We start from the raw sequence: 26,061 nt of genomic DNA, 5'->3' as shown, positions 1-26,061 counted from the left end.
CACCACTTCCACTCAGTTCTCTATTTTCCCTAATCGCCTCAACCTTCACACAGATTAGAGATGATATAATGAAAATACAAGATACTGTATCACATTAGAACCATCCCCATGTATGTGATTCATTTAGATGAGGTGTTAACTCATCCTGAAGGGCATTCAGCTCCAAACATGAGAATGAAAGCAGCCTGAGGGAACCCAGGCCCAAACAGACTGCACACATCTCTCTGTTGATGTGTGCATCAGCGCTTCATTTGCACAGAGTGCGGCTCGGGGCTACTTGATGGGCGGCAGTGGCTTCCTCTGTGCCCCGTGTCTGAGCGGAGGAGGGCATTCGCAGCCCACTGCGGTGAAGTGGGCCTCCTGATTGAAACGATAATCTGACTCCCCATCAGGGAGAGCTAATCATGTCTGCTCCAGATCGCTGATTGTGTCTGGCAGAGCAGCTATGGGTGAGTGTGCGCATGTGCGCGAGTGTGTGTGCTTGTGTGTATTCCTACATGTGTGTGTGTGTGTGTGTGTGTGTGTGTGTGTGTGTGTGTGCGTGCATGCGTGCATGTGTGTGGGTGTGTGTGTGTGCGTGTATGTGTGTATGTGTGTGTGTGCGTGTGAAAATGACAAAGACTATTCTTCAAAGCAAAAACTTCTAATTGTATATGTAGTAGAAACAAATATATCCTGATAAATGAAGCAGACAAGGATTATTTTACCAAAAATCCTCTTATTTTTGTTTGTAGTGTCGTATTTTAACTGTGTGTCTATGAAAACACCATGTGTGAGCCACGTAAGGAAAATGCTTAATCACATCACAGAGCTCAATCCCAATAAACAATCATTTACAGGGCAGAAATAAAGTAAATCTCGCGGATCTATTAAAGCCTTTTATGTGAAATTGGACACTGAGCCAATGCAATACGCAGGGATTTTCCGCTTAAACACAACTATCTCTGGGCCATATATGAAAAAGGAAGGGTGAAAAATGAATTCAGACTGGCTCCCAGCACAAATGTCACCTGGACATTCAATCCACTGGTAAACTAATTCAAACCTAACTGAAAAACACTACTGAGTAAACATATTGTTCCAGTACAATCCAATCTGTCTCTACACAGCGGGACCAGTGGGGGTGCTGACTTAGTGAGCTGGTCATCTGCTGTCTTATCATGGCTGTGACAATGTTCTCAAACAACAATGCGAGAGCGCTCTTCAAGAATGACACCCTTTACAAATGCACTTACTGTCTGTGTTCATTCCTTTGTTTCCCCATCGCTTCGCTCCCCTGCTGGGTTGCACATAAGCTGCTCTGCACAGAAAGTGGACTCTCTCTTTAAGACACTTATCTTGGCCACTCAAGCATCTTCTCTCAGTTTCTTGATTTTAATATATTACAGTCTTCTCAGGCATCTATATCTACTCTGTATGATTCAATGTTAAAAAAATAAAGTAAGAACACTTCACCTAGAGAAGATTTTAGGCTGTATTTGTCTGATCATCCAGCAGAGCATTTCATATTAATATTACTATTGTCACATTAATAGTTGATTTACCCCTGAAGGTGAGCAAATTTAACATTCTGCATCTACACAGATCTGATTTTTATACATTTCACAGGATATCTAGGATGTCAGGATAGGAAATCCCTCATGAATAAATCATACATAAATAACCCTTAATAGAAATGAGGTCAGTAACAAATTTCAGAACTCATTTGTAGCATTCCTAAATATGATGTAATATCAATATTTCTAATTTAATTAAATATTTCTAATAATTAATTATATTTTACTTTATGTTCTAAAACATAAGCGTAAGAAGTACAAAGGGGATGGAACTTGTTACCTTTTCGTGGACTGATGACTCATTTTCCTCTTCCTCCTCCTCTTCCTCATCCTCCTCCTCTTCATTATACTCCAGGTCCGACTCTCCAGGGGCGATTGGGACGCTGATAGTCAGGCTGGGATTGGTTATGTAGCTTTCGTCGTCGTTGACGATGTACTTCTCCCCGTAGATCCCGATGACCCCCGCCACGCCGTTCACCTCCACGTGATTGGCCAGGTGCTTCATCTTCAGCGAGACCCTGGCCTCCCGGGCCTTCTGCTGCCGCCTCTTCACGTTTCCGTTGAAGACGTCGCAGAGCGTGCGCCGCAGCCAGCCCACCCCCAAGTGGATGCGGGCGATGGCGATCTGCAGGTTGTTCATCTCGCCGTCTTCGTCCGGCGCCGACAGGTTGTCCGAACTGAAGGAGCTTAGTAGCAGGGCCAGAAAGAGGTTCAGCACCTGCAGGGATATATTTATACAATAAAACACGTAAGTGCACGTATGTGTGTGCCAAGGTCAGGTCAGGGACAAAGCTGAACACTGCAAAATAAAGAGATCAGCTACATTCTTCAAGCCTGCTGTGGTACAGTAATATGGGTAGAATGAGAAGCCGGTAAGACAAATTCAGGATGGAATTAGCTTCTCTTCGTTCCCACATGCAACGGTCAGAAAGAGGAAAGCCACCTGAACCCACAGCAGTCACAGAAGAGTGAGGCTTCATGAAGCCCAAGACAAAATTCAGTGACTCACTAATTTGAACCAATAATCATGTTTTGCTCTGGGTGGTCAAGTTTTTAAATTAGTTCATGTGAGCCAAAAGCACGTGGTAAATGGGACCTACTACATGGCCCATAAGACCTCACTCTATCACGTGATTCCAGTAAGAACCAATTAGATCTTCTTTATATAATCAACTCATAAATAAAACTTCAATAACACTTGGAAAATTGGAAGCACACCTTTACTGCAGCAAACAAATGTAATAGCTAATGGCTAAACATGCTGGGTGCTTCAGATGCATCTCTAAAAATAGCTCTGGATGATGCAGGTAAACACATACAGGAGAGAGTGAAAGTGAAATGTGTGTGCTTTAAAACACCAGAGGGAGGTGGGGAATTCTCCTGAAACTGAAAGGTTGTGATTCCACTATACTGTCAGCACCTGTGGTCCCTTAAAATTCCTCTGACCTCTCAAAGTGCAAACCATATCAAACCCGATCAGGGGTGTATAATTCCACATCAATGTTCTACCACAGCAGAGGTATGCTGGCTGTCTGCATAATGTTCCACAGCATATACTGTAAATGCACTAATCCCTGCTCATCAAAAGCAAAGGCACTGAAGATTAGCAATGATTGTGTGGCTAAGAGGGCTCTCATAACTTCCCGTATTGCTCTAGTTTAAGGTCTGTGGCCACAAACAACCCATAGTAATTCTTTTCTCCTGACTGTGGGATTACTCGCACAATTTAACTTTCGGGCAAAAATAAATTATACCATGCAGAGGGAGTTAATAACTATGAAAAGCGCTGTAGGGTAATAAGTATGTGCACAGTGAGTTACATTTATTTGTCCTGAACACTCTGATGATAGTAATTTTTCCCCCGTAGTCTTAGCAAGTAACAAATTTAGGCACCATTAGGATGGGCCTGAAATAAGCGGACGAGTGAGGAGTACGGCTGACGCTAAGCATGCTACGCTCATAAAAGGGATCTTAGGGGAAGCCAAGCATATCTGTGGACAAATGACAACACAGGTTCCAATGCTCATGGCATTAATGAAGAACTGAAGCCCTTTGGCACTGAGGTTCAGTCTGAAGTTCCTGAACACTATCATAGAACACTGGTGAGTTGTACTTAGCGTGTGGTCATCATACAGAGACATCTATTCAGTCATGTTCGGTCAAAGCAGGCAGAAACTAGGTATGCTCTTTTACTTTGGTTGAGGAATGAACGGGTATATTTACGGGTGTGTGTGTGTATGTGTGCGTGTGTGTGCTGGGTATGTCGGTGTGTGTGTGCGTGTGTGTGCTGGGTGTGTCTGTGTGTGTGTTTACATATATAACAATATAATAATATGCATAATGAAGCACACTATTGCTAAATACACATGCATTGTCCCATGGCCTCGGAAGGATATAAGTGCATTTATCGTGCGCATACTTTCACTGGTAAAATTTTATTAATTTGACAGATTCTAGCGTGGGATGCATATGAGGCCTGCATGAGGGGTATGATTATTTCATCTACAAGTCAGCAGCGGAAGGAGCGGGCAGCAAAACAAATTGAAATTGAAAGAAAGATAGCATAACTAGAAGAAGGATTATTTAACAAAGGCAGACAGCACACTGGTGAATTTAAAAGGAGCCAGCTTGGAACTGCACAACTCAATTACAAGGAAGACAAAACAAAATCAAATCCTACAAAACAAAATCCTTCAATTCGACAATAAACCCAATTACCTTTTGGCAAGGCTGGCAAGGAATGCTCCAGTGAAAACATTCATTTCAATAATTCATGATGAAAACAAAAAGTGAATAATTGGCTACCAAAAAATTAAGAATACATTCAAGAGGTTTTATGAACAATTATGAGTCAGAGGTTGGCTCAGACAGGTTCATGGATAATGCTTTCTTCCAAGACCTACCCCAGCCACAGTTAGCAGTTAACCAAACCAGAACATTAGAACATCCCACATCCCATTTAGAAATAAATGCAACTATATCTCCATCAAAGTCTGGGAAGAGTTCTGGGCTTCACTTCCTAATGAGTTTTTGTAAGTTAATGAAACACAAGATCACAAGTGTCTTGTTAAGGGTTGAGGAGTCCATGTGCATAGCCAACATCACTCTAATCCTACAAAAGGGCAAGGACCCAGAATTATGCTCATCCCATAGGCCTATCAGTTTGCTATTATTATTATGAGTATTAGCTTGAAAAATATAATGACTTCTTTTGTGGTTGCAGACCAGCAGTCGGATCTAGGTTGGTGGGATTGCCCCCGCCCCCCTCCCAATTTTTTGCTCTGCCTCCCCCCCAAACTTTGCCCATTGACTGTGAAATCCATTTTTTTGACCCACCCAAAAAAAGACCATTTATTGCTCCATTGGACCTACACCTGATGACTGTGCAGGTCATTGGAGTAAAGTGAAGTCACTGTCACATTCATGGAACCAGCTTGACATGATGTGTGCTTTGTGACATAACACATTATCCTGCCGGAATTATCTATTTGAAAAAGGGTGGACTGTGTTCATAAAGGGATGCACATGGTCAGCAATAATCCTTACGTATACTGTGACATTCAAATGATGCTCAGTAGGTATTAAGGGGCCTAATGTGTGCCAAGAAAACATTCCCCACACCATTATACCATCAACCCTGCACCGTTGACATAAGCCAGGATGGATCCATGGCTTCATGCTGTTTATGCCAAATACCATCTGACCCTACCATCCGCATGTTCCAGCAGAAATTCAGATTCATCTGCCCAGGCAACGTGTTTCCAATTTTCTGTCTGTTTTGGTGATCATGTGCCTACTGTAGCCTCATTTTCCTGCTCTTAGCTGACAGGAATGGAACCCAACATGGTCTTCTGCTGCCGTAGCACATCTGCTTAAAAGTTCAATATGATGCTTGTTCAGAGATGCCCTTCTGCACACCACTGTTCTAAACAGCTGTTATTTGAGTATTTGTGGCTTTTCTGTTAGCTTTATTGCCATTTCTGCCAACACAGGACTGGATGTTTTTTATTTATTGCACCATTCTCTGTAAACTGTAGACACTGTAGTGCGTGGAAATCCCAGGAGGGCAGCTGATTCTGAGATTCTGGAACCACCATGCCTGGCACCAACAATCATACCATGGTCAAAGTCGCTTAGATTATGTGTCTTGCCCATTCTACTGTTTGGCTGAACAACAGCTAAAATGCTTCACCACATCTAAATGCTTTATATACTGAGTTGCAGCCACATGATTTGTTGTTTGGAGGAGCAGACTATTTGCATTAACGAGCCTTATAAAGTGGCTAATATTCATACTGTAGCATACAAGGGATGAAAAAAAGCCTGTAAACTGTATGGCACGTGAATAAGAAGTTTCCCCCCTCCAAAAAAAATCTCTAACGGCCCCCCTGCCCCCTCAAAATTATTCATACCCTTTGAAATTGTCGCAAATTTTTGAGGAAATGCAAGTAAGCCTTCCAACCTCAAGGACCTGGAGATCTTCGCAAAAGAGGAGTGGTCCAAAATCTCAGTGGAGACGTGCAAAAAGCTTGTTGGCAATTATAAGAACCGTTTGACTGCTGTGATGGCAAATAAAGGCTTTACCATTGATTACTGAGATAGGGTATGAATAATTTTGGACATGTTTTGTCAAAATGTAAAAAAAAGCATAAAAATAGGTAATGTTTCTCATTAATATCTATAACACAATGTCTTACTGTCTTTTGTCACCTTCTTATGTAATTTCCAGCCAGCAGCCTATTCGTCAAATAAAAATTCACTATAACTCAAAATTTGGCATGGGTATGAATAATTTTGGGCTTAACTGTACCTCTCTATATGTATAGTTAATATAATACAAGTGTTTTACCAAATTGTCCCAAATGCAACTGTGGGTACAAGATTGCCTTGTCTATGGGAATGTACTGCGATTAAGTCTCTTTGGGGAAGAGGTATGAGAGAAGTTTAGCAGCAACTAACTGAACAGCAGGTGGCAGGCAATCCCCTATTTTGCATACTTGAGTTCACTCAATGATCATAAGGATATAATTCATGCACTTTTAATGCTGGATAGGAAGGCTATTATGATGAAGTGGTTTGGGGATGAACCTCCATCTATTTGATTGTGGGAATCCTTGATTACTGATGTAACTGAAAAATTAAGACGTGGTTTAACGTAATGTACGTGCTTTCACTGAGAAGTGGAACACCACTAGAATTTCTGGGTCTGACTAATGTATATAATACTGTATGACCTCTGTAGGACACATTGTACAATTTGGGAGGCTTCACATTATCTTGTTTGTTTGTCAATGTACCATAACATTACATTTTATTTTTGACTTGAAGTATCTGTAACTTTATACAAATGCCATATGTAACTTCATGTACCAACTGTTGTACACGTGAAAGTTTAATAAAAATAAAACAAATTTGAAAAAAAGTTCTGTCAGATTCACAGACAGTTTAGTCGGTGACAGGGAACACCCAGTGATTTTTGTTCCAGCGCACCAGCTAGAGAACATGGGCTGCTTCCCTCCTGCCTGGAGTACAAGGAAACTCTCCAGTGAGTCATAAACAACAGAGCGCCTTGTTTATAATGAAATCAGGCCCTTCAGAAAACAATAAGAGGGTTATAATAGTTAATGATGTGACGTAACCTAATTTAGAGAGCCGTGGCCGACGGAGATCTATATTGGCAATTTGCTGCAAGCCCCTTTTAAGCACAACTGACTTGGGTAATGGGATTATTTCATAGGCAACCATTGACATGCTACAATACAACCGCCACTACGAGACAGTTTCTAGGCATCTACTGTATTATTTCCTTTCCCTTTAATAAAAACTGTCTCATGGAGTTTCAGAACAAAGCTGTTATTACTTAATAACATACTAATACAAACATTGCTAATCATTTATGTTTCACTTTCAAAACGGATTAGACAGTAATTGTATAATTAAATGGGCAATGATTAATTCTGAGTCACATTCAAGAGAAAAGATGCTAAAATAAGATACTGACCATTTTCAGGAATCCACATATGTGCTGTTCTAACACAAATCAATATGGCAGTTTGGATAATGGTTATAGTACTTGACTGGTAGGTTGTAGATTCCATTCAATTTCAAGTCGTGCTGCCTTTGTACCCTTGAGCAAGGTACCTAACTTAAATTGCTTCTGTTAATATCCAGCTGTGTAAATGGATACATGGATTGTACGTAAAGAATTTACACAGTGTAAGTCGGTCTGGATAGCAGTGCCTGCTAAATTCCTGAAAGATAAATGTAATGCAGAGCTGTTCAGGAGTTTCACAAATGTGAATGTGAACCATTTGGTCTGATGTACTAAGCATGCATACAGGTAAACGACTCTCACAAAGTAGATTTAACCAAATACCTTGCTCTGGTTTTCTGTCCTGGGTTTTCCATTCCTTCAAGAGAGTCAAAATACTCCCAAATGCAAACTGTTACACTGTCTTGTACCGACATCATTCACAGTGACAGGAGGGATCTAATTAATGTTTTCTGTTTCTGAAATGTGGTGCCCAAAGAATGTAAATCTTGATCTGTTAAAAATGAACTAAGCGGGACTACATTTCATTTGGGATTTGATCTCAGCTCATTAGATTCTGACTTTCTAGCTCACAGCTGGATATTAATGCGACATCTGGGTGGATAAACTGAGGGCGCTGAGCCAAATGACAGAGGAGGCCACGGGAGTCAATTCAGTGACAAGATTCATTTCTTTAATGATCTGAGACGCAGTGCCCAACTCATTTGACCTTAATATCAAAACACTATTAGGCCACTACAGGAGCTCAGGTCCTGTGCGGTACTCTGCCTCCCTGAGTTATAAGCCTGGCCCGATGCCTCCAGCACTCCAGGGTAAACCTAAGGCACCACCAACATACACGTAAAATATGTGTTTGGTGAGATTATTGACATGGCCTGTGATGGAGGATAAAAATCTACTTAATACTTCTGTTTACATCACTTCAGTTTTGGAAAAAATATGGCAGCTGTTTACATATTCTATAGTTACACATATTGTATAGATCTGGTACACAACTCAAGAAATGCTTACTTCACAAGTTTAGCTCTCACTGATATAACCCTTAAAATAAGCATTGAAAACGACATTCTGGAAAGGTTACATAACACAGGAGAATACTCCTGCTTAAGCATGAAGCGGTGCTCCAGTTGGAAATTAGTTAGATGTGCCCATCATGCTGCACACAAAACAGATTTACGGTTGTTTTTAGTGTGAGCAGAAAACATATTTATAGGAACAAAACAAGCTTCATTCAAATTGTAGCCACCCATACAGATATTATAATTGTTTTAATTACATAATTAGTGACCCAATTTTGACTTTCAAATTTCTGTTGATGATTAGATGATGTTTGAAAGAACAGTTTGAGTTCAAAAACACTGTTTTGAAATACGACCACTAAGCAGTCGATGTAAATACAACAAGGACAGAAATGTTTCAGAATTCTTTCTTTTAGCAGCAAATCTGAGTAAAACTGCAGAGAAAACAAGTGCTTTGTAAGGTAAATGGGCCAGAGTCCCATAGGGATTTAGGGTAGTATCAGGAAGGAAAATAATCCTAGCATTTTAGAGAGGCAGAAATGTAAGCTGAAACAAACATCAAAGTAAAGCTGTTATAACCATTTTAAAAACAGAGTTTTCATTCACCAGTCATGAGTCATGATGATGATGACGATGATGGTCATGACAACGATGACAGTGATAGTGTAGGTGATGATTCAGATAATTGTATATATGAGGTGTAGTGAAGATATGCAGATGGGTTTTAATGATAACGATGGGAATGAATTTTAGTGGATGGTAATCCGAATCAAGGTGCCAATCGCAGTGATGAGTGTGCCATAAGAGCGGTTTTTTCCATCATGGTTTCTGTTCTGGGTCTGCACACGGTACCACATGCTCCCTGACGGGGGTTCACCATTGGAGGCAAACTGACGCCTCTCCGTTCAGCTTCAGAGGACGGGACAGATGTTGAATCAGCCGGTCATAGGAGGATCAAGTGTCTTAAAATATCCCACGACTGGGGCAGCTGCCGCCTTTGGAGTTATGGAAGTGCACTCGCCCGTCCCCCCCCCCACGCCCCCCCCCACCCCCACCCCCCCACAACGCCCCCTCCAATCCAACACAATTTGCCGTGCGCCCACTGACGTCGGTGTCACGTCCCGAAGTGTCATTTGCTTTTCAAAGCCTCTGATCCCATTAAATGTTATCTCAATTAGAAGCCAGAACCAGCCTGCCATTTACAAGCGTTCGCTTAGCGCCTTGCCGTGAGTCATGGCGGGGAGGCCACAGACACATCAAATAAGGGCCATAAAGCACAGCTGCGTTCATCCGGCCGGCTAGGCAGAGCGGCTGCGTGATAGCGGCGACGAGGGCCGGCCGCATCCGAAGCCTTTTCACACCAGCAGGTCTGCTCGTCAGCCGCCAACCACGGACTGCCAAGCGTCGCTCATAATCAGAGAAGACGGATAGCAGTCCAAAACCACAGACAGCACAGAACTGGAGAGTGGGCGCAGGGGTGGAAGACAAGGTGTGGGTCATCCATTCATGTCTGTGGAGCGTGGTCAGATCGTACAAATCAGCATCGGCTGAGAAACAAATTTACACCGATGCACTTTCATTTAATTATGTGAGATTTAAGGAAGTGGCAGTTATTAAGGAAGTGTTGATTTAGGATCAGTTTTTCAGCTCATGAAAGATAGAGCTGTAGACAAGAGGAAACCTGATCCTAGATCAGCAGTCCTACTCTGAGTCGTTTAATGAATGTGGGCCTTGGCATACACATCCAGGAAAGGCTACTACTTACTGTTCATCACCAAAGTATATGTTCCTCCAATAAAATAACACTGTTTAAGAGTCACAGAACATTTATGATGTTATGATGTACAGTGAGTTCCACTGGTGCCTGTGCAAAAAAATTATCTAATACTTTATTCCTACATTTCAAATTTAGTCTTATGTAAGAGTGTTTTGCAAGCATTAAGTGTTTGGAACAGGCCCATTAGGTCAATGTAATTTCAAAGTGATTTTTGCTGGATCACAGCCACTCAAGTCCATCGGATACGTTTCACACCTCAGTGACTCCTCCCATGCTGCGACATCATTTCTGCAGGCATACAGACTCTGTGTAACTATACTGGAACCATTTACAGAAAGGTCAGTGGTCAGCTGCTGCCACTCCCACTCCTCCAGAGAGCAGCATATTCCACTTTGAATAATCCTGATTATTCACACAGGTGCACAAACCAGAAGCCTATCTGTTCTCATCAGCGGCAGAGATTGATTAATTCATGGCACACGATGTAGCGGACCCTCTGTTTCTCAATCTCCACAGCACCTGCCGCCACGAGCCAAGCTTCCTTTGGGCTTGTTTTACACGACACAACATCACAACTCAGACTACAGAGACAACTCAAAGAGCGTGTTATTACTGAGGGGTGATAGGGACCTGGAGTGAATGAAGTCAGCCAACATGCCATGAGTCACCAAGGTTGGTGCCTGATTTTTTTTTGTGCATTGGAACGCCTGGGAGCAGTGGCTGATATGCAAGCACACAGTACCAGGATTCCATGCAGATCGAATTCAGAAGAATAACTATACCATGGCATAGCACCTATTTGTTGAAAACGTATTTCCCTTTATGCAATCGTTCAGTGAAGTATCATCTCATCGTTGAATCTTTCTCGTTTGGCCAAAACTCAGTTAACAGCCTATGGAAGCCATAGGCTGTTAACTACAACAATATACAAACATTACTGACAGCAAATACATTTTGAAAATCACTGTTTAGCCAGCATGCAAAAGGGCCAACTATAACAATCACAATGATCTGAAAATGATAACAACAGATGATTTGGTAGTTAAAGCCAGGGAATAATGTCTCCAATGCAGACAAAAGAGCGTGACCGTGACTCACCACCAGGTTTCCAATCACCATGACCAGCATGAAAACGAGGATGCAGAGGGGCTGTCCGGCCACCTCCATGCAGTCCCACATGGTCTCGATCCACTCCCCGCACAGCACCCGGAACACGATCAGGAAGGAGTGGAAGAAGTCCGTCATGTGCCACCGCGGCAACGTGCAGTCCTTGGAGATCTTGCACACGCAGTCCTGGTAGTTCTTCCCGAAGAGCTGCATGCCCACCACGGCGAAGATGAAGACGATGATGGCCAGGACCAGGGTCAGGTTGCCGAGGGCTCCCACTGAGTTCCCGATGATCTTGATCAAAGTGTTCAGGGTAGGCCAGGACTTGGCCAGCTTGAAGACCCTCAACTGCAGCACAAACACACCATTTAATGAGACATTCACCATTAAGACCGCGACGGTCTGAATTTAATGAACATTACTCCTCAGCTCTTATTCACAATTACATGGCAGTGTTTGGTTTTTCCATATGAATGGTTTTTGGTGGATACAACAGTCACCAAAAGTTCACTTGACAAATTGTGTTTGTAAGTCAAAGTTTTGCCGGCTTTTCCTTAAAGTTAAGAGAAGATATTGATTGAATCCAGCAGAGTAAACTTATGATTATGAAGCATTATCTTGTCCTGCTAATGCTACTGTACACCACCACTGTACCCACACAAATCTAACATTACTCAAAATGAATCAACCCAAAGGCTTGAGAATACATGCAGTAGGAGAGTGGGATTCATAACTGGCCTTGCATTTACAGCCATCAACTCATTTACAATGAGGGCAAGATCTGCCCACCAGCGCTAATATCATGAGCAATGACGATCTTAAAAAGCCCATTACACAAACCTCATAATGTAAAGACCACTTTATCCTGCCCCTGTCTCATATTTCTCCCTGATCCATGAGACACTGAGAAGCATTTAAGGGAACGGAGATAACACACACTGGATAGGCAGCGTGGCACATACCTCACTAGATCTGCTTGCTGATAAAATGTGCAACCTGCTTTCCAAATCCTATTGAGCCGTGACTAATCATTTCAGCGAAAAACTGTAACATTTTTACTGTGTATGTGTGTGCGAGCGCACGCGCGTGTGTTTTGTGTGTCTGTGATTGAGAACTCTATAAAAATTCACATAAGGTAGATGGGTTGATTTAAATATACATTGACATATACATTATGCATTTTTACCTTTTTAGTTGTAGCTCTTATTCATGGAGACTTGCATTTTACATATCATTTTATTCAGGTGAATATTAACTCCAATTCAGGTTAAATTCTGTTCTATTTGAATTCAGTTAAATTTCATTACACCTTACTGCCAGCAACTAGAAGGCTCTTTTCCACAAATGTTCATATGCTCCTGAATTATTTTGACAGAGTTGGCTTTGTGTTACCAGTCTACAGAGTTTGCATATGTAGCCAGGATATACAGTCAGAATGGCTATTTGCCTTTCCACCCATCTTTCTGTCTGTTCATCTGGTCACACGCTGAAACAAACTTTTACCAACCGGGGTCACTGCGAATGACTTTGTAACTGAGGTTGATAAGGGGCACACTACCAGTCTGAAGGATCGCAGAACGGACAGGCCCTCCACATTGGACAAACCCAGCTCCATCAAGCTGAGGCTGACGATGATGCTGTCAAAGATGTGCCAGCCCTGCTGGAAGTAGTAGTATGGATCCAGGGCGATAATCTTAAACACCATCTCTGCTGTGAAGATTCCAGTGAAGACCTAGCAGCAGCAGTAAAAAAAAAAAAAATCCCACAATTACAAAAAAAAACAAAAACCCGCAATTTAATCTTAGAATTCAGATCTAGTGGCTCCTAAGATGGCAGATCTCTGTCCGGCAAAATAGTCATTGTTATTGTTGTCAAAAAGGTATTAACAGGGCACCAAAACCCATTCTGTGATTATACGCTAAATTAGAAATTATTGCTACATATTAAGATATATTTTAAATTAATGTTAGGGGTTCCTGGAAAGAAGTCGACAAGGTTTTTTTTTGGACTTGCATGTGACATGCCCACATAAACGGTCAGTATGTTCAATGTCAGCTCACAAAGTCACCTACTGCCTTGATTTATGAACATGCTTTTGAACCATCATGAAATGAAGTGCAGCTGTAGGATAAGTGCTCATTGCTTGCATGTGGAGATCATCACTTTAACCGCCTCCCTGTGCTCTGGGGCTCGAGACGGCAGTTATCAAAGCATTACTTCTGCTCTTGTGACGGCGAGAACGTGTTCTGTAGCCGTGCGGAAAAGACAGGCTGTGATAGAACAGAATTCTGTTTATGAATTTATTTCTTTGATCCTGGTCTGCTTGCTGTTTGTCAGAGACACACACCTTGCTGTGACACTGGATACGTGCCGTACAGATGGGAGAGGTGGGGGGGGTGGGGGGTTCGGGTCAGTACAGAGCATGAACCGAGTGTGCAGCTTTTTTAGTGGCCTGACTTTGAAGAAACTTAGCAGACCAAGAGACCTCTACGGCTTCATTAGGCATTCATTCAGCCCAGTTGTTTGGGCTGATCTGCGCCCTTTGTTATTCTATTTATTCATTTGTCTATTTTTGTTTTGTGACCTTGGTTTAACCCTGCTAAAATGCTCTCTTTGTGATGCGCTGAGTGGTCAATGAGATGGGTTTAACAGGAGCATAATAAGTTTCAGCAACAAATTTAAGCAAAAATATAAAATAAAATACTGTACTCTCAGCACTGTCTGTGCCACCTGTTATACTTTATTAACATCATTTTCTGTTGTAATCATTTTAAAGAAATTTTGCAACCTAGCATGATATTAATATATAATTGCAGTGTCATTTTATTAATTTTAATTGGCACTGCTCTGTACCTATAATCTAGGACAGGAGTGGCAGTCCTGTAGAGCCACAGTGTCTGCCAGTTTTTGGTGTTCCAGCACTGTGAATAATTTAAATAATTTTATTGGCTAAAGGATCCACACACCTTGTTTTCAAAGCCTGATTGGGCTGCTGAATAAAAGAAAAGAACAGAAGCAAGCAGACATTGTGGTCATCCCGGATTTCAGACTGATACCCTGATATTTCAGAAGCTGTAACTATATATACATCGCCAAGATGGGTGATTCAAAGTTTACCCAGTCCTCAGTGTAATATGTTCATTGGTGTTAACAATCCCTTCAAGCACTGAGCATTTCAGGCCCACCTTTCAACAAACAGTAGTGCTTGCTTTTTCATTTACATTAATTAATTAGCTCAGTGGATGTGTCGTGTAGACCTCATTATCTTTGGTATTTAATGCCGCTGTCTCATTAATGTGAGAATATGCATGTAGTCAGAGCAGTTTGAGAGGAAAATTGGTGTAATTATTCAGGAGAGACTCCAGAAGGCATGGCTCCAACAAGGTTTTTTTATATTTTTATCAAAAACCAAGAGTCAGTTCAGCCAAGGAATGGAGAAAGAGCCATAGGACTGTACTCTCTTTCTTCATCTTTGCACTTAAAAAACCCAGTTCAGTTCCTCCATGACAAATACTAGAAAACAATTCTAAGAAATGATTAATAAAACATGGGGCATAAAATCTTCCATTTGTCCATTCCTTGTGGATTTATGGACTACTCTATCAGCATATCCAATGATACAGTACCATAATGAACAAGGTTCCTCAAAGAGGGAGACACAGTCTGTCAATAAGCTCTCTGTACAAGCCACTACACTACACTGTGGTTGCCTGGATGTCAATAACAGAAAGAAGATGGTGAATAAATGAGCACTTAAATTCTAAAAGGCTCATGGACTGTATAGAGAAGTAATCCTACAACAGCATCATATCCCATAACATATGCTAATAATCTCATTATCTGTTATGGGAAGAGTCGAATCTCAGTTCATAAATGCATTTGTACGTAACCTGACAACCTATTTCATCAGCATGTAAGGTTAGCCTGAAAGAGGCGAAGTAAGCAAATAAGCAACTTCAAATCGTGCAGCAAAAGACTATGAGGGGAATTCCTTTTATGCATTATTTTGCACTTAAGATTTTTCAATTTTTCAAATAACTTTAAATTTCCCACAGATTCTCTCTCTACTTGAAGAGAAAATGCTAGATTACTCTCAAATAAATTCGATAGCCTTTGGTGATGTCACTTGTTATCTTTTGCAATGAGGAAGTGTCAGACCAGATGCAAAATACTGTAACAGAAACTGTGCTTTGGGAGCTCAAAGCTACTTGTTCTGTAGCTGAGTAACAGCACAGTATGCATGCACACGCACCTGCACACACAAACACACACATAATCAAAAGCACACACAAACACACATACATGCAACATGTAAACACATACTCACACATGCAAACACACAAACACACATACTCAGGCACACACACACACACACACACACACACACACACACACGCGCAGTCATTACAAGTAAAACTAGCTGGAGGTAAAATAGGAAAAACAGTCAGCCTGTTTATCTCAGTCTCAGATGTCTTCGTTCCATGGGAGCATTTGCACTGACTCAAGGCTGCTGGCTGCACCACCTCAACAGACTTGCACATTTGTCCCTGTGGATATTCACCGGTCAGTCTCAGCTGTGGCCCTGATCTCATTTCGCACTTGACCAAGGGTCCTTGTGTACCCAGGATTCCCGGGAAACACATGGTGACTCAGACGCATACATTGCCTTTTTCCGGCACCTTCTGCACTCAGCCTCCAGATTAAAAAGCATTATATGTCATGTTATGCATAAGGCTAACTGGAGGGACAGTAGTTGAGTGCAGCAATTGTGAATAAGTTCATTATGAACAGCATAAAATGTTCAATAAATTTAATTAAATGGAAAATAAATTAAATGCTATGAAGATGAGGGATTTTAGATGAACTCTATGTCAGGTGTCTGCAACAGAGGACCTGCAGGGTCTGCTTCTTTTTGTTTTCACCTCAGGCCCATGAAATCAGGTGCAGTGATTCTGTGTAAGCTGGTTTGGTTTATCAATGAAGTGCTGCCTAATCAAATAAAATCAGCAGACCCTGTGACTCTCTGGAAACAGGGTAGCACACGCCTACTCCAGGGCAACAGTGCTGTACCTGCTCCCCAAGGCTAAAACACACACACACACACACATAGACACACAGGCACACACACACACACACACACACACAAAACTCCAAGCAAGTTGCATTCCCACAGAAGGGTATGCAGGGATAATCTATTTTTAGGAACCAACCAAATAGCACGTAGCATGTAATGTGATACCAGCTTGTTACTCTCAGCAGTGGTGAGATTACAGCCACGACAGCACATCCTCATCCATCAGGCTGGCCTTACCAGGTTGCCCACCAACAGCACACTGTTGAAGTCCTTTGTCATGGGGTAGTGCTCCAGAGCCATGAAGAGGGTGTTGAGCACGATGCAGATGGTGATGGCCAGGTCCAGAAATGGGTCCATCACCATAATCTTCATCCCCTTCTTCAGCTGCAGCCACTTGGGACAGCAGTCCCAAATCATGGTTTTCCGAGCAAACGTGTACCAACAAGGGGGGCATTTCTGTCGGGTTCCCTCCAGCTCTAGACACAACCAGCACACAGAAGCCATCATCAGCAGGGATAGCTGAATTTACACCCTTAATCTCTAGCACACCTAGATACCCACCAGTTACTGTACTTAACAGCTACAAGCCACAATAGGCCCCGCACGAATTTCAGACACCAAAATAAATTTTCGAGCCATCACTGAAGAAGACATGAAGTTTTCAAAGGGTGCCAAACTCAAACTTTAAAGTTCTGGTGATTGCAGCTGATGGGAGACGGAAATATTTCTGACCCGTGATTCAAAAAAACATTGTTACTGTGAACCCTTTCGTGCGAAAAACAACTTAATCACCATAACACAATGCAATTCCCAATCACAGTGCTGTTCTTTATTTTGCTAAAAATGGCAGTGTTATTCTGAGCACTGTGACTACTTCCATTTGAATGTGTATTAATGATAGGAGAGTGAGAATGAGTTCTGATCACACTCCAGATAAGTAAATACAGGAAATGCATGTTGAAGGGGCCTGTTCTGATCAGCTAACCACCTGAAAATTAAACCTTGAAACCTTTCGTTGGGGGTAAAATAATCGAGGGAAAGAATAGAGTGTGCTAGAGAGCTTGATCATTAGAGTAGATATGACTGAGTGGTCCAGGTTTTAACACTTACTGTAGATTGCCTGGCCACAAGTTTGAAAAGAGACCATAAACCAAAAATTGTGAGACTACTTTATGTGAGGCTAGGCTGGCTTGAGGAAGCCTCTCTTTGCTCTCTACACAAGGGACCCCATCAGACTTCAGTCATTCCTGGAAATCATGTCTTCAGCTCTCCTACACCGCATCACTGACAGCTGCTTCCCAGAAGAACTGAGCTATTGATATCCTGAAAAGCCATAATGGATCAGGGGCTTTGGTCCTTTACATGACATATATGGATGTGTGAGAGCATAGAACAACATAGAAACAATTCTAAGCAAATATCAAATTCATCACGTTAGCCAGAAATTAAAATACGATCACATCATGAGCTTTTAAAATGGCCTCATGGGCCTTTCTGGACCCCCATCGCCTCTCCCTAACCTGTTCCCATCCCTCAATTATTTGTCACACCATTGTACAAAAGCACAGAAAGAAAATAAAGCTCCTGTCTCATTGCACCCGCTGTCGAAACAAACCGTACGTGCCTGTTAGAAAATACTAGAAGCAAGCTTCCCCGCAAGCTGAAATCTAAGCCACATTTTTTATCACGACCGTGCTGATGTCATCGCCCCCGCTGCAACTGAGCGTAAGCCAATCCCTGCAGGGCAGGCTTGTGTGAATTAGGAGGCCTCTCTGTCAATTGATTGATGCTCAGTATTATGTTCCTGTTGAGCTGAGTTTATCTGGTGAACTGAGGCCTCTGAAAGTGATTCCTGTGTTTCAAAGCTTTGAAATCAAACTTTGACCTCTTCTTTTTAACAGTTAAAAAGGACCAGGTATCCATTCAAATTTATCTATTAATATTTGTGTTTGTTGTTTCCTGGCGAATGTAACTTTAACAAAGCGTTTTTGTCACCCGTTCTCTTTCATATCAATATTTCATATAACTCACTTGAGCTAAAGGTGTTTAATCTCATTTAAATGAACAACTGAAAATGTGTGTGCGTTTTCAACCTGCAACTTCAGTCTGTACAAAAAAAGGGATGGAAAGTAATACTTCATTAGGCCTAAATAATACTACAGTGTCTGACAGGTTTGTGCATATAAGCCTCTATGAAAAGCACGCTGACACAAGCTGTGTCTGAGCCTGTGAGGGTCAGGGGTTCGAGCGTAATCCCATCTTCTGCAACGTAAATCAGCTTTCCGCACATGTGCCCCCTGGGAAGAATCCAGCCCATTAGCCTTTGACATGTTGAGGTGAGTGCCAGGGACATACTATATTCACAGAACTACAATGAAACATGTCAGAGTTGACTCACCTGTGATTTCATCTCATAACCTATTGCTTGTGCATGTGTGTTCGTGTGTGTGTGTGTGTGTGTGTGTATGTGTTTGCCTGTGCGTGTGTGTGCGTGTGCATGCGTGCATGCGTGTGTGTGTGCGCGCGCGTGCATGCATGCGTGTGTGTGTGTGCATGTGTGTCTGGGTAAGTGCACACATTAATGCACGTGCGTGTGTGTGTGTGTATGTGTGTGTGTGGCATATTATTCATCTTTATATTTACAATACATCTCAAACCTAAATGAGAAAAATCTATTGACAGAAATACCAACCAACTGAACAGCTGACCAGTATGAGCACCAGTACGACCAGTATGAGCACCGCAGGAGGTAAATGCCGCATGGCCCAAATGGCCTGGTATTATACGTGTCATTCTTAACTGGGGAGCCCACGCCGCGATTTGGACGGAGCCGGTCTCTTACCCTCCATGGCTTCCGAGAAGAAGCTGGTGTCGCTGACTGATCTCTCCCGGCGGAAGCCCTCCTCCAGCAGCTCTGGAGACAGCCTGCGCGGGAACAGGACCGAGCCGCTCTCGGGCCCGCAGGTCGACCCCTGCGGAGAGAGGCGCGCGCGGACCGCTCTGTTTACAAGTCCTCCGGTGACCACGCTCCGTCAAATCACATCAAGTACCAGCAGCAGGTGTCTCCTAAGCACTTTTTTTTTTAAAAGGGACTATTTCTTTGAGTAGACACCTGGAGTTGTTCTACAGGAAGTAGACCCAGGGAAAATGTGGCTGAACAGAGTTCTCAAACCTGTAAAAAAAGGCTCTATTTTCCATACTTACTCGGTACAGTACATCTAGCTAAAAAGCTTCTCTGGCGTTCATTTGTAAATAGTCAAAAAATATGTAACAAGTCACAGTGATAAAAAATTACCAAAATATCATCATCCATCTCAATAAAATCATCAAGAGAAACAGAATTACATTCAACATATGGATTTATATTTAGATTTAGATTTTAGATGATTTGCTTTCACCTACAAAAATCTCATTTTGCCTGGTGCCTTTTTTTCATGCCAAATTCTGAAATATGACTGACAAGATATGTCACATTTTTATGCCCTGGGGCCCATTTGACACAAATCAGAACACATTTGGAGACTGCCATTCCATATCTGTGCCATATGACAAGCTGTCCATCAGTGAAACCTTGCACTCCTGGCAGAGCAGAAGACTGCAGGAGGGGCCATTTCACCACTGCCCCATGTACTGAACATGTACAAACACCAGTTCACATTTCACACACTCCAGCAAGGATTCCAGTACTATGCCAATTCAACAGCTGTTGCCATGGTGAATCTCCAAGACAACAGCAAGTGCGTGTGCGCGCGTGTGTGTGTGTGAGTTTGTGTCCCAGTCCTCATCTCTGTGATCACAGGGCATCCCTCTACACTATCAAACATAGTAGCTGGACACCCCTGTCTATTGCAGTGTCTGTGCAAATACTGATATATCAAAGAAAATGTAAGTAGATGTACAATCAATCTGTATATTGTGTACTTATAACACTCATTACATCTCATTACATAGGCCCAGCAGCATTCTACACAATAAAAGAAATAATAATAATAATAATAATAATAATAATAATAATAATTATTATTATTATTATTATTATAGCAATGCAATTATCCAAAATGAAATTATAGGATTAATTTATGATTTATGATGTGATTAATGTATTACTGCACATCAATAATCTAAAATGTGAACACAGCATGTAAAAACATGCATATATGCACCTGCTTAAAATTTTAGATTTTCTAGTAAGCTGGATGATTTTGGCTGGAAAAGGCCATGGTAATATGGGAAGAGGGTTGTCACACATCTGAAGCAAGCAATAAATGGAGAAATACTGGACTTGACTTCAAATAAGGCCTTTTTCATCAAGAAGTCATAATCACTGTAAATGGCCCTGAACTCTCAATTTCTCTCTGAAAATATGATCCAGTCTAAAGTCCATTATATCAGTGAAAAAATTCAACTGAAATCACTTTCCACATAAACATTTAAGAATGATCTTTTATCTCTTTCATTTTGTCTTTACAAATACATTTGTAGATAAAGTTATGAATTTATGAAAACAAAACCGCAGGCAAAAAAAATATGGATTGTCATTTAATTTTATTCTTATAAAGATATGGGAATGTAAAAAACGGGACTGAAATGCTGTGACAAATGTATTTCTATTGCAAGGGAAAAAGAGCATTCTCTCCCCCATGAGAAATCACATCATTCCATCACTGAGTTCTGCATCTGGCTTAGCATGGAAGCCTCCAACACACCTGGGCCTATGGTATCTCCATTTCAGGACATTCTATGGTATCAGACCATAAAACCTCAGCCATCAGCATCAGCTCATTCAATCCGGCTCTTTCCGCATCCTGAACACTAATACCGCAACCAATAAGCCCTTTCTACATACTTAGAAATCCCAAATGGCTTCTGCTCTAATTCATAACTAAGGAGGGAAATACCAAGAACATTAAATGCAGATCCTATGCTAAGAATATATTAATAAACCGTTTTCAAAAGCAGGTAAAACCGGATGCATTGCTGGAGCGGCATCATTGATTTTTTTCAACTCATAAACAACAGTACACAACAGAACTGAGTGTCGTGTGCAGAGATGTACTCATTTATCCGTAAGGGGCCACCAGTGGCGAGCAAGCTCCTCCTTCAAATTAAATCCGAGGCAGCAAACCAGAGCTTGGCTCCTCCTCCTGACAGTGTGAACCTGAGACTTGCGCTATGGTGTGGTGTGGTGCGATATGGTGTGGTGTGGTTAGGTATGGTGTGGCGTGGTGAGGTATGGTGTGGTGTGGTGTGACGTGGTGAGGTTTGGTGTGGTATGGTGTGGTGAGATGTGGTGTGGTATGGTGTAGTATGGTGAGGTATGGTGAGGTGTGGTGTGGTGTGGTATGGTGTGGTGAGGTGTGGTGTGGTATGGTGTAGTATGGTATGGTGTGGTGAGGTATGGCGTGGTGTGGTGTGGTGTGGTATGGCATGGTGTGGTGTGGTGTGGCCCTGACCTTCTCCATGGCGCAGTCCGGCAGAGCCCAGGGCACCAGCAGGCCCGAGCCCATCATGCCATTGTGATCGGAGCCGACGGCCAGCTTCCCGTTGACGCTGATGCCGGGGAAGAAGACCGGGGAGTAGCAGCTGGTGGCGCTGTGACAGCTGGGCCTCCGGTGGCTCCAGGGGACGATCAGGGAGTTGACCCGGCTCCTGTCCCCGCTGCGCTCATCGTCTGCCTCCTCCGAGCCCCTGTTCCGGGGACGGAAGCTGAAGAAGCTGACCTGGCTGGGCCTCCTAGTCCGGCACGACAGCGAGCGGGCCAGGAAGGGGTGCAGGTTCTACAGCACAGAATGGGAAGGGCCAGTAAATCAGCCCATCAGTCTCGCTGACATATAAATATTCTTCTTATTATTATTATTATTTGCGAATTTTTGAATTTGCATTTGGGATTTGCATAACACCTAGGGCTGGGAATAAAGTGATCATCCATTCCACAGAAATTGAAGTATAATTGAATGGTCTATAAACAGGTTAGTAAGCCTGGGATAGTTTGTACAGACTGTTATATCAAGTCTTCACAAAACACTATTATTATTATTATTATTATTATTATTTACAAAGAAACAGACAAACAGGGCAAGAAGAAGTCTAGGCCATAACATCATAGAAGGCAATGCCATGTTTCAACTAATTTTATGAGAACTGGAAAAGTACTAGTTCAAGGAAATGGGACCAGTGTGATTGAAGTTACTGATTGTTCCTGAATTATGCAAGCATGTTCAGGCAACTCATTTTGGGAGTGTCAATGTGCCAAAACAAGAGATAAATAATCAAACAAATTCAAAAGTAGATTTACAAATGTGGTTAAGGAAACATGTACAAATTACAGATATGGAACTGTTGGTGTAGAGCTGTTGGTGTTGGCATAGAACTGTTGATGTTGGTGTGCGTCAGTGAGGTACTGTATTCACCTCTTTCGAGTGTAAGCATGCATAGAGATTTTACCCTGGGCTCATCCACTACATCTAACTTTGCCTTCTCCCGTGCTTCTTCTTCAGCCCCCTCAGACTGGGTCCTGGGAGCTTTCTTTCTCTTCTTCCGCTCTTTGGAGTCTTTTAGAGTGAATGGAAAAAGTATCGGCAGCATCACAGAGTCTGTCTCCTGGGCCTTTTGAGACATGGCCTGAGAAAAGCATGAAGATGGAGATCGGAGGGAAAAAACACAAGCAATTACTTTCTGCTTGAAAAGATCTAAAAGCTTTGCTCTACAGTAAAAAAAGAGCTTTCACAGCATGTTTATTTTAAGAATCAAATGAAGAGGTCTTTGTGATATTGTAGATCTTTCAGTCAGCCAATCAATCAGTCAATAATTCAATCAATCAAACAGTCAAGCCAACCAACTAGCTAAGATCAGTGTATTCTGAGTCATTCCATCTTGTCACCTGTGTTAATTTTTCAGGCATTAAAAATCTGCTGAATATGTGCGTAACTCCAAAAGGAACAGTCTAGAATGGTTTATAACATCAAACACTGGTCCTATAGTCTAGACATGCTTGCAAAAAATACCTTAGAGAGGTGAATTAATACCTGCTGTTCCTTTAGAGAGGTGCACTGATACCTGCTGTTCATTTAGAGAAGTGCACTGCTACCTGCTGTTCCTTTAGAGAGTTCCACTAATACCTGCTGTTCCTTTAGAGAGGTACACTGATACCTGCTGTTCCTTTAGACAGATGCACTGATACCTGCTGTTCCTTAAGAGAAGTGCACTAATACCTGCTGTTCCTTTAGACAGATGCACTGATACCTGCTGTTCCTTTAGAGAGGTGCACTAATACCTGCTGTTCCTTGAGAGAGGTGCACTGATACCTGCTGTTCCTTTAGAGAGGTGCACTGATACCTGCTGTTCCTTTACAGAGGTTTATTGATACCTGCTGTTCCTTTAGAGAGGTGCACTGATACCTGCTGTTCCTTTAGACAGGTGCACTGATACCTGCTGTTCCTTTAGAGAGGTGCACTAATACCTGCTGTTCCTTTAGAGAGGTGCACTTATACCTGCTGTTCCTTTAGAGAGGTGCACTTATACCTGCTGTTCCTTTGGAGAGGTGCACTGATACCTGCTGTTCCTTTAGAGAGGTGCACTGATACCTGCTGTTCCTTTCGTAAGTGCTCCATGGCGAGCTGGAACTCCTGCTCTTTCTGCCAGGCCTCAGCGATGGTGGCCTGGTTCTGCTCCTCGTACGCCATGGCGACCACGGCCAGGATCAGGTTGACCAGGTAGAATGACCCCAGGAAGATCACCAGGACAAAGAAGATCATGTAGGTCTTCCCTGCCGACCGGAGTGTCTGACATTGCCAGGCAAGCAAATTATGTAATATCATGGCACAACAAAGTTTTAGAGTACTGCAAACAATGACATTGCATTGGTCAGTTCCGCTGCCGTCAGCCTATTGGTTAATATAATGCCATCATTCTATTGGTTCGTTCCATTTGCACATTTACAACAGGCAACAACCAACAACATCCATCCTGTCCTTTACCTCTACCTCAGCCTATGTTACAGCCTATTAAAAACACAGAATGCTATTAGACTTCAACGACCAAAAAATCCAATTAAGTAAGCATGACCTAAACTGTTATGGGTTGCACTTTTATTGAGGACAGAGAGTCCAGGGCACTTTGCCTGGCTTGGATTATTGAAACAAATGATTCATAGAAATCATTTTAGTTAACATGTTTGCCCACAGCAATAATTGTTTAACGTCCATGTATAATTTTCTGGAGATTAATAATATAGGAAGTAAGGGAATACAAAGCACTTCAAATCAATAAGCCATTCCAAGGCTCACTTACACAACAAATGGCTTAGTATGCGGAATCAAATGCTTTCCTTGTTTTTATTATTCAAACAAAGGACAACCATAGATGCTAATGATGAAACTGTACCTGTTGATAGAGGTTCTCCCAGCAGTCCTGTGTCATGAGACGGAACAAAGCCAGGAAAGCCCATCCAAAGCTGTCAAAACTAGTGTAACCATAATTAGGGTTCCTTCCTGCTTTCAGACACACAAATCCATCGGGACACTTCCTGCAAAACAAGTCAGAGGGTATTGTTTTAAAATAAAAGAAAGCTGTAAATCAACAAGACGTTCTGCAGATTCTGTTGAATCCCAGTGAGCTTCGTCCTTGACAGTACAATGAATAAAAGTGAGTATGATTTGTTTTTGATTTGGCTTCTTTCTTTCTGAATAGTTTTGTTAATTGCTGTGATTACTTCTAACATTGCTGTTTGACACATTTGAAATGTAAAATAAAAGTAAAAACATATTTGAGGTAGGACTGAATTTTGACCACAAACACACACACACACACACACACACACACACAAATCACCCATTAACAGAATTATATCACAATCAAATAACACACAATTGTCTAAAAGTAAACTCAATCACTTTGTCACGGATGATAATGAATTTAATGTGTGCATTACATGTCCTCACTAAATCACATTCAGTTAACTGGGCATGTGTGTGTGTGTGTGTGTGTATGTGGGCGGGGGGGATCACTTCAAATCCCAACAGCCCCCAGGAAAGCAATAAACTATATTGGAGCCAAAGGGATTATGGGAAGCAGGTGGACATCAAAGCTGAGGTTCAGATTTCCAAGTTGTTGTCTCTGTGTTGCTCACAAGCGAGGGGGTGTCCAGTACAGACGCTAGTCCACTAGCTGACAGACCTGCAGTATCTCACAGCTACAAAAGCACAATACACTACAACTTAAAGAGCATTGAACTTTCATTTTTTTATTATACTAAAAATCTTCAGGGATGCATTTTACTATTTGATTCTACATTCACTTTTTAATTGCATTTTACATGATAGAGCTATGCTTTTGTGCATTTTTCATTTGACAATTTTATCGGTAAGAAATAATGATAATATGTTTCATGGTTTTAAGGTCCGCAACCCCTTTGCCATGTTAAAAATTATTTAATCTAGCTAGATATCTTTGGAGTAGTTGTAAGTATAGAAAGGAAA

General features: G+C 42.0%; 1 protein-coding gene across 4 annotated transcripts in view; it reads right to left on the bottom strand.

Annotated features, from left to right (window-relative positions):
* Nucleotides 1-26,061, bottom strand: part of LOC135260953 (sodium channel protein type 4 subunit alpha-like) — an 86,776-nt gene that overhangs the window by 21,099 nt on the left and 39,616 nt on the right. For all 4 annotated transcript variants that reach the window (XM_064346716.1, XM_064346714.1, XM_064346713.1 and 1 more), the window contains 9 exons: nt 24,968-25,109; nt 24,169-24,366; nt 23,030-23,206; nt 22,039-22,362; nt 19,428-19,557; nt 16,823-17,061; nt 13,070-13,243; nt 11,503-11,859; nt 1,837-2,274 (listed from right to left, as the gene is read on the bottom strand). In XM_064346716.1, the coding sequence (XP_064202786.1) occupies nt 1,837-2,274; nt 11,503-11,859; nt 13,070-13,243; nt 16,823-17,061; nt 19,428-19,557; nt 22,039-22,362; nt 23,030-23,206; nt 24,169-24,366; nt 24,968-25,109 (2,179 nt within the window). The remainder of the gene's footprint in view (nt 1-1,836; nt 2,275-11,502; nt 11,860-13,069; nt 13,244-16,822; nt 17,062-19,427; nt 19,558-22,038; nt 22,363-23,029; nt 23,207-24,168; nt 24,367-24,967; nt 25,110-26,061) is intronic.

This window comes from Anguilla rostrata, chromosome 8 (genome assembly GCF_018555375.3).
Source record: "Anguilla rostrata isolate EN2019 chromosome 8, ASM1855537v3, whole genome shotgun sequence".
In the NCBI taxonomy this organism is placed as follows: Eukaryota; Metazoa; Chordata; class Actinopteri; order Anguilliformes; family Anguillidae; genus Anguilla; species Anguilla rostrata.
The sequence above is the reverse complement of the archived record's forward strand: the minus strand, read 5'-3'. Positions and strand labels throughout refer to the sequence as shown.